The sequence below is a fragment of the Limulus polyphemus genome, unplaced genomic scaffold, assembly GCF_000517525.1.
Source record: "Limulus polyphemus unplaced genomic scaffold, Limulus_polyphemus-2.1.2 Scaffold6, whole genome shotgun sequence".
Taxonomy (NCBI): Eukaryota; Metazoa; Arthropoda; class Merostomata; order Xiphosura; family Limulidae; genus Limulus; species Limulus polyphemus.
The window spans coordinates 1,803,691-1,818,225 of record NW_013665616.1 but is presented as its reverse complement, the minus strand read 5'-3'; the positions used below and the strand labels follow the sequence as shown (position 1 = coordinate 1,818,225).

Genomic DNA, 14,535 nt, shown 5'->3' with positions numbered 1-14,535 from the left:
CGCTCGTCCTTTCTGCCGTGAGGGCATTATAATGTGACGGTCAATCAACTATTCGTTGGTAAAAAGAGTAGCCCAAGAGTTGGCGGTGGGTGGTGATGACTAGCTGCCTTCCCTCTAGTCTTTCACTGCTAAATTAGGGACGGTTAGCGCAGATAGCCCTCGCGTAGCTTTGCGCGAAATGCAAAACAAACAAACAAATCGAAACATGACAATTTTGGGGAACATATAATTTTAAATATACTCGTTAATATTCTAGATCATTTATTGAGATCACGATAAAGTAAATAAAAGTTTCTTTATAATTTCTTTTCAGGCACTTTGTGCTACTATATTAAGAGTAAAAACACAAAATCCGACGTTTTTTTTTGGCACAATTAAAGATAAAATATTTATCATTAGTTACAGCCGACTAATTTCGGTAATACAGTTACCATCATCAGTTTAGTATCTACAGTGTCAGCTTAGCCTATATTCAGGGTGAGTTCATTAAAAAAAATCAGAAAAAAAGGGGAGGAAAGTATTTCTCTCATTTATGATGTACTTTTTTTCCTGACCTTGTTTTTAAAAATGTAAAACCCCACAACCCTAGCATTTCGAAAGGTGGATCTTTCTTCATCAGAGGTAAAATGCGAATGATGAAGAAAGGTCGACCTTTCGAAAACGCTCGGTTTATATGGTTTTGTATTTTTAGGTTAAATTAATTTTTTGAACGTTCTTTCCTAGCATCTCATTTGAATATAGTTTTATGGTGTTTATTCAAATAAGATGATATAACCTAAGCCTAGAGATGGAATATCTACTATTTATATCCAGCAAGTTTAATGTTGCAAAGTCTGTGCTGTATCTTGGACCCTTCATTCTAACGCGGGTGCGGGTTTTCTAAACTCGTGAAGAAATTGTGGATGGTCACGCAGGTATAATGCTATAATAGCGTGACTTTACTGAACTTAGCAGGAAAGCATGTGACACCTCATTAATTCACGCTTTTACATGCTGGTATTATCTTGTTTAAAGTTTCAAAAGCTGGAGACAAGAGATACAATAGCCTATGTTTGGGGAAAACGCGAGTATATCCCCATGCAATATGTACTTACCATTGCAGATTTAAACACCTTATTCATACCGACGATCTACTGAAAACATGCTCCATCATTTTTATGATAACTCTGTGTGAACTGGTATTGAAAAATGACACTTTCCTTACATAACAAACATTTAACTCAAGCTTTACAATCATTCATCGAATCATCGTCTCTTTCATTGCTAAATCAGGACAAATTGCGCTTGTGATTGGATCTGTGAATGCATTCGAGAAAGCATCTTTGTCACGAGATACGATATAAAGAAGGTAACTTGATTTTAATTTCTGTTATCGCTCTTGTTTCGTGCGGTTAATATAAGCAGAAGTTTATTACACACGTTTATGTTTACTTGTATGAGAGGATTTGACAGAACCATATATTATACATGACGACTAGCATTTCGAGCGAAGATAATTAGAAGTAACACGCTAATTTAGAATAATCATCATTTATGTTGTTAAGTAGTGTTAGCTATTTCCTCAGCGTGTCATTTTTTTATTGAATTCCCAAATTCATATAATGTATTAATATATTCTCGCCCCTTTTAAATTTCCGTCTCTTTTTTTTCTGTTTCTTTTTCAAATTTTCATGGCAAATTAGTTGAAATATGCCTTTGCTTTTCATATACTTCCTTCTGCCTTTTTCATTTTGTTCCTAGTTCAATTACATGTTACCTTTTATTTCATGGCAAACTTACTTAAGCTTTTGATACAATTTAGTTAATTATTTCTTACGATTATTCGCTCTGCTTGAGACGTTCCTGGTGTTTCAGAAGTAAGTTTAAGGAATTACAACGCTAAAATATTGGATTCAATTCACCGTGGCGAACAGAGCACAGATAACCAATTGGAAAACTAAAAAAGAAAACAAAAACTTCTTATGATTTTTTTGGCATTGGAAAAATTTTATATATTTTAAGCATACGTTTCAAGTCATAATTATTTTGATATTAAAAAGTATAGTTTTTAGGAATATTAATCTTAGGTTACTTACATTTTATTATGTTTGATCTTTAGCATTATAAATGATGGTCAAATATGAATGAACAGTAATGCTTAGATTATGTACCGAAAAAAAAAGCAAATGTTTTACGACACTAATCGCCAATGAGACTATTTCCTTAATTTTGACGTGGTTTATAATAACTCTACAAGAAAACAAAACAAATTTTGAAGTAAAGATTTCAAATACATATACATTGGAGAATCTCAGTAAAAATACATATTTCGATCTGATAGAAAAAGTAAAAATAGTAAAATAGTAAAAAAAGTAAAGAGTTTAGGAAATACAGTTATGTTTCATTTGAGTGACTATTTTACTGATCTCATGAAAGTGTGCGTAACATACTTAATTTTAGCAGATTGTTCACCTAAAATGACTAATCGAAGATTGGGTTTTCTAGGAGAGGGAATCCCAAGTTTTACGTGTACATTTTTGTCTATTTATCTACTTCATTTTGGTTTTCTTCTTCATAGAAGGTGTGTTCTTAATCTTATCTGCGAAATTCGGACTCATAATGTCGTATAAGAAGCTGTAAGCTGTCTGCCAGTTTAGTAGCACCTATGTAGTACCGAAAATGTATCAGTTCACACTAGTGTGGTTACTGTCATAGAGATAAGGAAAACTAAAAACAAAAACTTTTAACCACAATCGTGACTATCTTCAAAAAAAAAACGACAAATTATCGAGGTATTTACCTTTCATCAATTGCAGGAAAGATCTTGGCTCACATCCTGGCAGACCGAATATCTCTGATAGCTGAGGGAACCATCACTGAATCACAGTGTGTTTTCAAACCTTCTCGTGGAACTACCGACATGATTTTTGTGGCATGTCAAGTGCAAGAAAAGTGTAGAGAGCAAAACAAGGATTTGTACGTGATCTTTATAGATCTGACCAAAAACATTTGATTCCCTCAAACTTGACAAACTTGGCTGCAATAGAAGGTTCATCCGAAATTTTGAGACTCCATAAATGATGACATGACTGCTTCTGTACTCTGTCAAAACTCTCAAACTGACGCCTTTAAAATCCGTAAAGGCATGAAGCAAGGATATGTAACTGTTTCGACTCTCTTCAACTTTTACTTGTCAGCAATCTTCTTTTTTATACAAAACGACCTTCCTGCTGGCGTAAAACTTCATTATCGTTATGAGGGCAGGGTTTACAACCTGCAATGGCCGATGGCCAGAATCAAAGTCACCCCTATCATCCTCAATGATCTTCCATATATCCATGACTGTGTGATAATCGCCCATAATTCTATTGACATGCAAACGACCATGGATCTGATTGGCTCTGCTTACAAGAAATTTGAACTCTCCATGAATACAAAAAAACCTCATCTTTCAACCGAAATCTTCGAGACCAAACTTCAAACATCCCGAAATTTTTGTCGATGGAGAATCACTGGAATGCGTGGATCAGTTCCTGTATCTTGGCAGTCATCTATCTTCGAACACCACCATTGATAAGGAAGTTAATAGCAGAATAAGCTGTGCTGGAAATGTTTTTTACAGACTGAGACAACGCGTATTTTACAACAAAGATTTGAGAAATATAACCAAGTTTATGGCTTGCAATGCAGTGGTCATCACTGTTCTCCTATATGGCAGCGAATCATGGACAGTGTACAGAAGACACATCAAAGCCCTTGAGGGAATCCATCGGAGATGCATCCGTCAAATCCTTGGAATCAAATGGGAAGACAGAATAACCAACATCAGCGTCCTCGAACAGGCCGATTCCACAGACATTGAAGTCCGGCTGATAAAAGATCAACCTTGTTGGGCCGGTCACTGTCTCCGTATGCAGGAACATCGTCTTCTTCGTCAAGTCCTCTTCTCGGAACTTTGTCACGGCATTTGTTTTCGGGGTGAATAAGTAAAAAAATTGGAAGGATAACCTGAAATCCAACCTCAAAAAAGTATCCATCAACCTCAACATATGGGAGGAAGATGCGTCTGACTGTTCCCCTTGGCATCGTTTAACCCATCATGCGACAGAAACATTCGAAACTGATCGATGGGAAAACGAGAAGCAGAAGCTTCAGAAGAGGAAAGAGAAAGAAGCCAACGCTTATTTGCGACAACATCTTCCTCTGAGCACTATCTGCTAGAGGTGTTACAAGCAATGTAAATCTCGAATTGGGCTGTTTAGTCACGTGAGAACACATTCACCCTAAGAGACGTCGTCTTCGTTCGGGATAGACTGCCGACGACAAATAGAGCAGAACTTTACCGAAGGGTTTTAATGAAAACAAATAATAAAATAAATGTGTAAAGTATCAGTTTAAAGATTTACTAATGGAACTTGTAACAAAAATCCTTTATGCGCGGGCCTCACGATTAAATAAAATAATTAGTTTTGAAAACAAATTCATTTTACCATCGATATAATTCTTTAAAACTGTATACGTATTATAAAATTATTTGACAAAGTTAGAAATAATTAATTTACATTTTAAGACGATGCATTGACAATAGATAAAGTTAAGCGATGTTTTAAGATCGCTATCGAAAGGTTTTACTTAATATATCCTTCAGTATGGAAATCAGTATGAAGTGTGTCGAAAGTAACAGAAAAGTTTTATTCTAGGATACACTAATGACAAACAATAAATTAAGGAAAACAAAACATGAAAATGTTATAGCTTTATTAAAAGCAACGAACGTGATTTTATTTTCATCATATTTATTTGGCTAATAGCAATTATTTCTTATTTGTTAATATAAAACATTTTCGTAATTGTTCCGGAATAGACATGCTAAACAGTTTAAAGATTTTTCAGGAATACAACTATTTTCAACATTTCTATTTTTTCCAGCTCAGTGTTTGTTTATATAAAATTTTAAGTACTCTAGTTTTTAACGTGTTTTAAGGTAATTAGCTATATATTTCTCTTTATAGGCCCAAATTTCTGGGGCTTGTTAAATCCTGACTGGAAGCTGTGTGACAAGGGTCGTCGACAGTCTCCAATAAACATGGACCCTTCAATCCTTCTGTTTGACCCACAGCTTCGACCTTTGCAAATGGACAAGCTTCGTGTAAGTCACAAAAATGATATTCTAGTATTCTTTAACCATTATTGTCAAAACAAAACCACTTCTGGGGACAATTTAGCAAGAATATTAAACTTGTTGTTTTAACGCTATTATTTCAGTTTAAGTAATACAGCAAAGATAAGCAGTTCTACACATACTGATGCAAACAAATTTTGTTTCTTTTATAAAATTAAATATATTCTTAAAATCTTTATGTTCTTATCTATTCAAAAATAACTTTTAGTTTGTTGTTATCAATTTTCCTCGTAGTTACATAAGCTTCAAGTGTACAAAGTTTTACAATGTTTCTGTGGTGTCCTAACGACACATGACAATAATCAAGACTTATCTGAAGTTCTAAGCACAATAAGATGAAAACAAATAAAAACAAAACAATAATAATTTCATTACAAACCTAGAATGTATTTTTAGCTCTTATCCTCATACAGATACGATATATATAATATTACAATGTGAAAAGAGAAACAAACTTTAAAAAATGGGGTACCAAAGAAAACTAAAAATGGCCTAAAAAACCATGACACCGCTCTTTGGATTTAGAATAAAGATACAAAAATTGTTCCAATGTCCAATTATCGGTCGCAATAAGTATATCATTTTTGAGTATTCCCATTTTTGTTAACACGATTCAGTAAGAAAACATTCACAAAAAATGAGTCATTGGATATTCAAGACATCCAAAGACTCTGTCAGAACGTATTATTTAAGAAAAGAGTAGAGAAGTGGGTTTGAATCAGAATGTGTTATTTTAAAAAAAGGTAGAGAAATGTGTTTGCAAAATGAATTAAAAATAATTCATTGTGGTCTTCGCTAGAACTGCTATACTAAAATACATATAACAAAATGAACTGTTCTCTTCTAGAACAATCAACTTACACCAGATCTGCCAAGAAAAGTTGTGAAATATAAACAATATGCAACGCCTTAAACAGTCATAAGCTAACCTAACCTGACTTAATCATAATTTATAATAATGTTAGAAGGATGCAGGAAGCAAAAGCTATTTTTGATTCAGTTAGTTGAGGTCAGTTTGTTTATCACTCTATCTCTCGTGATAGTTACATAGAATAAATATAAAACATGCACATGAGTTCAATATAAAGAAGCGTTTTTATTCACTAGAGAGCTTTTGCAATATACCTTACATAATAAGTTATTGTTAAATTAGCTGAAACATTGTCAACAACATGACAGTTGGTTCATTCACCATGCATAACTATAGCTTACTTTCTCTTTTTATGTTCAACAAAAGACGTGTATTTTACTTGCTTTTGGAACTTTAGGTTTCCACGGTGATGACCAAGTAATGTGACCGTGCCCAAGTCATCTATCTATGTCAGACCAACGTGTGCTCGAGCAATGGATGCCGTAAATTGGTTTCAAAAGCCAGAGCGATATAGAGAAAAGTTTGCTTTCTTCCCAGGACAAACTTTATAGAACACCGAATGATTTTTACGACTTGACTACGTACAAAAATTAAAACTTTCTTAAACGTATCTGTATATCTCTGCGTGTCTATGGACATATGCCTAATTATTGCTATCCACGTCAAGCTACTAAGGATGGTATTGAGAAATTTGTTCTAAGAACACTTTTGAAATATAAGCACAGACAATGCATTAAACAAATAGAAGCTTCAGTCGTCATGCAATCAATCAGAATAGAAACAAAGGCAGAAATTAAAAGTGTGTTACCTTGAAGTAGGTCCAACAAATGAGGGTAGTAAATAAAGGATTATTGTCCCAAAATAATTCAAATAACTGAGAATATAAATGAAAATATTGCCTTGGCTTAAGTCACAACATTGGGGGGCGTAGTGAAAAGATGATAGAGGTTAAGTTTATATATATATACAACAAATAAGCAAAACCAAAAATGACTTGTATAAATTGATATATTCAAGACATATTAACAAATAAACTTTTCCTAGGCTGAAAGTATATCGTTAATATTGATTAATTGTTTCAGTTGATTAATAACTGAGCACGGGAGGGGGGAGTGTGTTGCTGCTGTGTAACGTTCGCCGCAGACGTAATAAAATTAATAGAAAAAGCAAAAAAATTAATACTACAGTTTCATACACTTATATTATAGTTTGAAAATTTTATAAACACTGAAGATCGAAATGTGAATCAAAAGTTAGTGAACATATTTTCGTAATAAGTATTATATAGTATTGTAAACCAGTTTAACAAATGGAATTTTGTTTATTGACATTTGCTCTTCTGTTTCTGTTGTGAGCCAGAATTGTAAACCAGTTTAACAAATGGAATTTTGTTTATTGACATTTGCTCTTCTGTTTCTGTTGTGAGCCAGAATTGTAAACCAGTTTAACAAATGGAATTTTGTTTATTGACATTTGCTCTTCTGTTTCTGTTGTGAGCCAGGAAATAGTATGTAAGCAAAAAGAAGTTAAATCTCATTGAATGTTGACACTTTCACTAAAATATTTTAAGTGCCTTTTTATAGTTGTTTTTGTGGTTTTAGTTAAAGTTAAGATGTTTTTTTTTATTGGAATCATGTATAATTCAGCATAGATGTTTCTAGTGGGCTTGTGGAAAGATTAAACTGACTACATGTGTATCTAATAGTGTTCCAGCTTAGTTTTATATTCCAACAGTATTCAAAGCAGTATATCGTACTTGTTTTCTCTAACAAGGAACATATAACACCCATCTATATAACATATACTCGTGCCATCAACAGATGATCGTCATTTGTTGGAATAGACCGACACTTCTTTTGCAAAGCAGTTCTTAGTATAGTAAGATGGCGTCTGTCAGTTTTGTCACTAAGGCAGCGTTCCAAAACATGCTGGCATGATGAAACTGAATTCAGAAAAGGAAACTCAAGGCTGCTAAAGAAAGAATTTGTGCATGGTGTATTATAATGTCGAAAAAAATGAGATTCTTTCCATAGAATTTCATCAATGGTTGTAACGAATGTCACATTATAATAAAACATTTGGTTTCTTTAACTATGACCAGTGGAACAAGTCTAATGTAGTTAAAAAGGAGTCACTCATGGTTCTATTAGACTACACACACATATTCAAATCGTTCTCCAGCTTGCCGTCAAATCCAGACCCGTCCAACCGAATATGAGTAGCAGGATTAATTGTTCTACATGATGGGTTGTTACATTGTTTTTCTAATGCTCAAGGCAGCATGAAAGCTAAAGCTTTGCATGCACGGCTTTAATGAGCAGCTTATGAGGTAAAATCCAACAGTATTAAGCTCCCCATACACAGGTTAATTCTCAGTAGTCCCGAACTCTCATTAAAGTCTCGAGTGATTAATGAATTTAATGCCATATGTGCAATTTAGTTTCAAAACGTGTCTTAGAGTTCGCATGGATAGAGGGGAATCTAATTTTGGGCGACCAAGTCAATTGTTGCACATTAGTACGTTCCATGGCCATTCACTTTTTCAACATATAACCAACAGTGAATTTTGGATGAGATGTTTCGGATACTCATGTCATCAATGCTGCACACGTCCGTTAGCTTCGTTCCTCGTGCGTCCTGACTCCACGTGGCTGTTAACCTTTATCAGCTATTGCACTTGTACATTATAGAAATCTCGTGCATATTTAGTGGGTTGGAGAGAAGGGGTGCTGACCTAAAATTTTTTAATAATATATATTTGTTTTATGCGCCCACGAGGTAGCGACAGTGTTTTGTACGACAGGAATTACCCTTCTTTCCTTAATAGATGACGTCAAAAATTTATGCGAGAACGATAATTTGATTTTAAGAATTAAGATTGTAATTTATTATACACGTTCTCCATATCTGATATTTCAAGGTATCATATTGATTTATTTTCGACTGTTATCTTTATTATTAAACATCACAACCTGCACATCAGACAACAGGGGTATTTTGCGAATAGTTAGCAAATAGAATGTAATTGCTCGGACAAAAGTAATACGGTAAAACGGCAAATATCCTGTTTTTCAGGAAAAAGAACTATACAAATATACAATGTTTCACTGGCTTATTCCAGCATTTTCAAATGTGATACATAAAATAATAATAAATATATCCCTCTTAGAGAGAGATGGAAGAAATGGATTATCTGTAATAATCAGAATTTGGGGATTTCTTCAATAAAGCTTCTAATTTTTTTAATATAGCATCTTAATCTCGCAGGTTAGGTTAAACGTTTTAACGGCATAAGTGTTCATATCCGACACCAAACGACAAGAAAAAAAGGCTTTAATTTTGATGTTTCCATGACTTCTGATTCACCTTCATTGGTGAAAATGAGAGCGTTCTCTACTACAAATGGTTAAAGAGAGCAGTGAAAGAAGTATATTAGATGGTACAGCATAACATCATGAACATCATAACATCATAGCAGTTTAACCACTTCTCTTCTCCGACAAACTGCAAAAATTACATCTACAACAATGAAAGAGGCTAATTCTATAAAATGAAACAGTTCAGATAAGTAAATAAAAGGCATAATGAATATGAACAAAGAGTAAATATATGTTAGAAAAAGGTTTCTTTTTGTTTCTAATGTATGAACACTAGCATTATAATGTACACATTTAATTTGTTGAATCATATTTGATCCTTTGCGATAATTTTCCTAATCTTAAAAAGTTTATCCAAATTAAACAACGAAAGGAACTGAAACTTTCTCTCCAAATTACACTCTATCAGTAGACGGAATCACAGTCCTTTGTAAATTAGTAGACGGTTCCACAGTTCTTGTAAATTAGTAGACGGTTCCGCAGTCATTTGTAAATCAGTAAATGGTTCCGTAGTTCTTTGTAAATCAGTAGACTGTTCCACAGTCCTTTGTAAATCAGTAAATGGTTCCGTAGTTCTTTGTAAATCAGTAGACGGTTCCACAGTCATTTCTAAATTAGTAGACGGTTCCGCAGTCCTTTGTAAATCAGTAAATGGTTCCGTAGTTCTTTGTAAATCAGTAGACGGTTCCACAGTCATTTCTAAATTAGTAGACGGTTCCACAGTCCTTTGTAAATCAGTAAATGTTTTCACTTTCTTCTGTTAAGTTATCAGAAAAACCAGAAAAATGGCAGCGTACAACAACATCATACACAACCACTATATTTTGCAAAGTTTACTTTCATTTCCGTGTAGCCATTGGAATCATCCAAGATATTATGCACAATGTCCATAAAATTGTTGATATGAATGAAAACGTGAAATAAATATCCGCTCTCTGAAACCAACTTAATTTATTTATATAGTACATTGGCTATAGGCATTATGACAACCTAAATTTTTCTGCGATACTCTAGTGATCCAGAAACAAAAAAGATCGACGTTTTTTTTGTGTGTAATTACTTTTGTAAACAATGTGTTTACATGAAAACAATATCGCCAAGTTCCCCAAGAAACTTAACTGTTGATTAAAAGTCATTTTACACGTCACAGAAATATACAGTCTTAGTCAAAAAGTAAGATCGTTATTATTAAGATGGAATACAAATACGCTTAGCACTGTCAAACTGAGAAATGTGTGTTATATTAAACATTTACATATGTAACTTGTATAATGAGACAAGTTCTATGAACATCACGAACGATTTATTAGAACAGCAAACAATTTTATCAGTCACCTGTAGAAAAATGTAAGCATGTCATCTATCACAACAAAACTTTATCAAAACATATATAATGATAAAATATAACATCAAATTATTATAAATAGCGTCTGTAACATTATATCAGTTCATATTAAACATTCAGTACTTGGTTGGTCCTCCTCCTACTGTAATAACCTCCACAAGGTGACGTGGCATGAGGTTATTGATATAATCCACAATGAATTCATCCCAACTTGTCACTAGAAAGCGCTGCAACTCAGTACAGTAGTTGGTTTATGGTCGTGGTTAACAATTTTCCAGCTCATTTCAGCCTAACATTTCTCAATGGGATTACAATCTGGAGACTTTGCTGGCCATGGCAATCTTGAAACGCCCTTCTGGTCAAGATAATCCTGTACAATACGCGCACTTTAGGCAGTGGCATTGCCATTCTGGAACACAAAGCTATTTCTAAACTTTGTCCTAGCATATGGCAGAAATATAGTCTCTATGTGATACCTGTAGGGGGGGCCATTGACGTTTCCCTGAAGGATATGAAGAACAGTTTTTCCACCATGTTGAATAGCTGCGCAAACATGTACTGCACCGCCTCCTGTGTGTTCTTTGTGGGAAAGACAGTCTTCCCTCATCTGTTCTCCAGACAAAAAACGAACACAAATCCTACCATCAGCTTTAACAAGCCGGAAACAAAACTCATCTGAAAATATGACATGTTGTCAGTGTCCTAACTCTAAGTTGGGATGCTGTCTTGCCCAAGTAACATGGTGATGGCAGTGAATTCTGATTAATATTGGTTTGCAGATAGCCCTTCTTGTTTGATTAATATCCTATTCACTGTTCTTCTGGATGCCCTGAAATGAATGTGTTCATGCCATTCCTATCTTAAGGTGTTAGAAGACTTCTTTCGACATTGACACGTTAACCTGTTCAAAAGGTCATCTCTGGCAGTAGTTTTTCGACGTCTACCAGTAGACCTTCCCGAAACAACGTTTCCTGTAGTCCGATGGCGTTTCAGGATTCTGGATACAGTACACTGGGTGTACCATACTGTTCTGGCAATGTCCGTTTGTTTCATACCATTTTTGACACCCTATAACTTCTGTAACGTGACGGGGTATGACTCTATACCAAGTATAGAGAAATTGTCTGAACAAAGTATTGATCTGTTTCGAAAACGATTATACCAAAAGCACACCCTTTTGTACAAAACATGTATGTATGTGTGTTTAGCTCAAAACAAATTATACAGACCAAAATAGCAACTTGTACATTTTGTTGTACTACTCGGGCATTCACTCAATAACTATTCCACGCATGTAGACAATAATATCAATATAGAAAGTATGCAAATATTTTGGCCAAGACTGTACTAGTTCCAGATCAGTAAATGATAGATATATGTATATATATATCCTTTCCTTATTCCCAACTCTGTTTGTTTTGTAATTAAGCACAAAGCTACAGAAGGGGCTATCTGTGCTCTGCCCACCACGGGTATCGAAGCCCGGATTCTAGTGTTGTAAGTCCGCAGACATACCGCTGTGCCACTGGGGGGCATTCCCATCTCTCTCTCTCTCTCTATATATATATATATACATACATACATACATATGCTATTTTCTGATGTGAAACTAGTGCAATATGTCAAAGACTGATATAAGAAAATTGAATATAATATTGATATAAGAAATCAGTTTAGTTATATCTTCTGTGCCGATTTTGACATACTGGATGTGGTTTAGTGGTTAACATGGCGGACTGTGAATCTAAGAGTCTATGGGTCGCGTTTCGTTGACTCAAAAACTCTGATCTGCATTTTGGGACAGTAGGTGCATTATAAGAGTGACGGTTCAATTAGAATAGCCTAAAAGGTAGTGGTGGATTTTGTTGACTAGATCCTTTTCCTCTAGTCTCTAAGTTCAAAATTAGGGACAGCTAAGGCAAATAGTCCTTGTGTAGCTTTGCATGAATTTTCGAAACAAACAAACTGATAGCAAAATTAACTAAAGCAGTTGAAAATGGTAGAAATTTTGCTAAATGTTCTCAGAAAATATAATTTCGGAGTGTGCTATCAAACTGTAGGGAATTTGGAGCAGATATTCGGCACGATAGTAAATAAAACAACTATATCAAAACGTGCAAAATTAGTTGTGCTTAAGAACAAAGTCTCCCGTAGTTTTTTACAAAAATTGATTGACTAAACTTACAGGTAAAAATTGTTAAAACATAGAAAGATAGCCAAAATACAACTAAATTATAACAAAAACTGATTAAATTGAGCACAGCAGCCTCTAACCTAGCCTTTGTGTATTTGGGATGATATATACAAATACAAATATTTAAAATCGCTAGTTATTTTATTTGATTATATTATTTGAAGTTGGAATTCATTTTCAGCTAACAACAATATTCTTGCTGCAGTAGAGTTGACTGTTAAAGTTCTGAAATGTTATTGTTCAGACAGTGTAAGCGTTTATTGTGTAAGTTTGTGCCGTGTAAAGTTAATAGTCAGTGTAAGTGCAAAAACCTTTCTTACTGTTTCACAGTGGGTCAGCGGTAAGTTGGACTTAGAACGCTAAAACACGGGATTCGATATATGTGGTGGACAGAGCGACAATATTTATTACTGTATGGATTTCTAGATATTCTATTTAGACCGTTTTGATGTCTTATAAACATTTCTTGTTATTCAAAACTTTATATGCGTGACGGTTCCACACTCCATTGTAAATAAATTGTTTTTGTTTTAGGCATTAGATCGGGTTACACACACACACACACACATATATATATATATATATATATATATACACACACACATATATGTGCGGCCTGAACTAATAATGCCCAACTGTATCTTCATTTTTATCTTGTTTTTCTCTGTTTGGGTTATTTTGAGGTTAATTGTTAATTAAAACATTTTCAGCTAAAAGAATGTCGTTAGCTATTCTATTCTTCCCAAATGTAGCAGAGACAATCTTCATAATAATGCAAATGGGTGGAAGCTTTAAATTGTTAAATCATAAAAACAAATAAGTAATCCGGATGACGAGTAATTATGAATACATTCAAGAGCTTGAAATTCCGGACATAACTGCTGAAAAATATTAAATATTTGACGTATATGACTGTTTACAGAAGTAAAAAAACCATATAAAGTATTCAGTCACGAGTGCTATCGTAATGGTCATTCAGTGTTCAGTGAAGAATATTCCAAAACGAAAAATACTTCCTGACGTTGTAAGAGCAATTTTCTTTTACAGAAGCCTACATCTTTCTAAACTAACGAGTTCTTTCGTAGATTTTCTTCTTATTACTACTGTTATCAGGGTATTTGAAAACAAACTAAGAGGTTATTAGTTCTGTGACTGCGGATTCTTGATGTGATATCACAAATTTGGTTTGTTATTCTCACGCAGTACGAAGTATTGACAAATATTATATTCCGTTTTGTTGCTAGGATATTTTAAATGCCCATAGAAAATAATTTACGTTGATAGTTTTGGAAAAAAGTGAGAAAATTACAAAATTTAAATATATTTTTATACCAATCCAAGACACACACCGTTGGTTATTGACACAAATAGCGCGGACGTTGCAATTATCAAAACATTGAGAAAGGTAACTAAGTAGATACAATGAATTTCTGTCTTGTTCATATATCGACAGTACTGAAAAACTTGAATTATTGAACCAATACTGACAAGAATAAATAAACTGGAAATCAAATATTTCTTTTAACATTTGCTTTAGAAGGAGTTAGTTTGTTTGCAACTAAGCACAAGCTACACAATGGGCTATCT

General features: G+C 34.0%; 1 protein-coding gene across 1 annotated transcript in view; it reads left to right on the top strand.

Annotated features, from left to right (window-relative positions):
• LOC106475285 (carbonic anhydrase-related protein 10-like) overlaps positions 1-14,535 on the top strand; it is a 145,010-nt gene that overhangs the window by 86,001 nt on the left and 44,474 nt on the right. Inside the window, exon 3 of the mRNA XM_022380953.1 lies at positions 4,992-5,128. Within this exon, the coding sequence (XP_022236661.1) occupies positions 4,992-5,128 (137 nt within the window). The remainder of the gene's footprint in view (positions 1-4,991; positions 5,129-14,535) is intronic.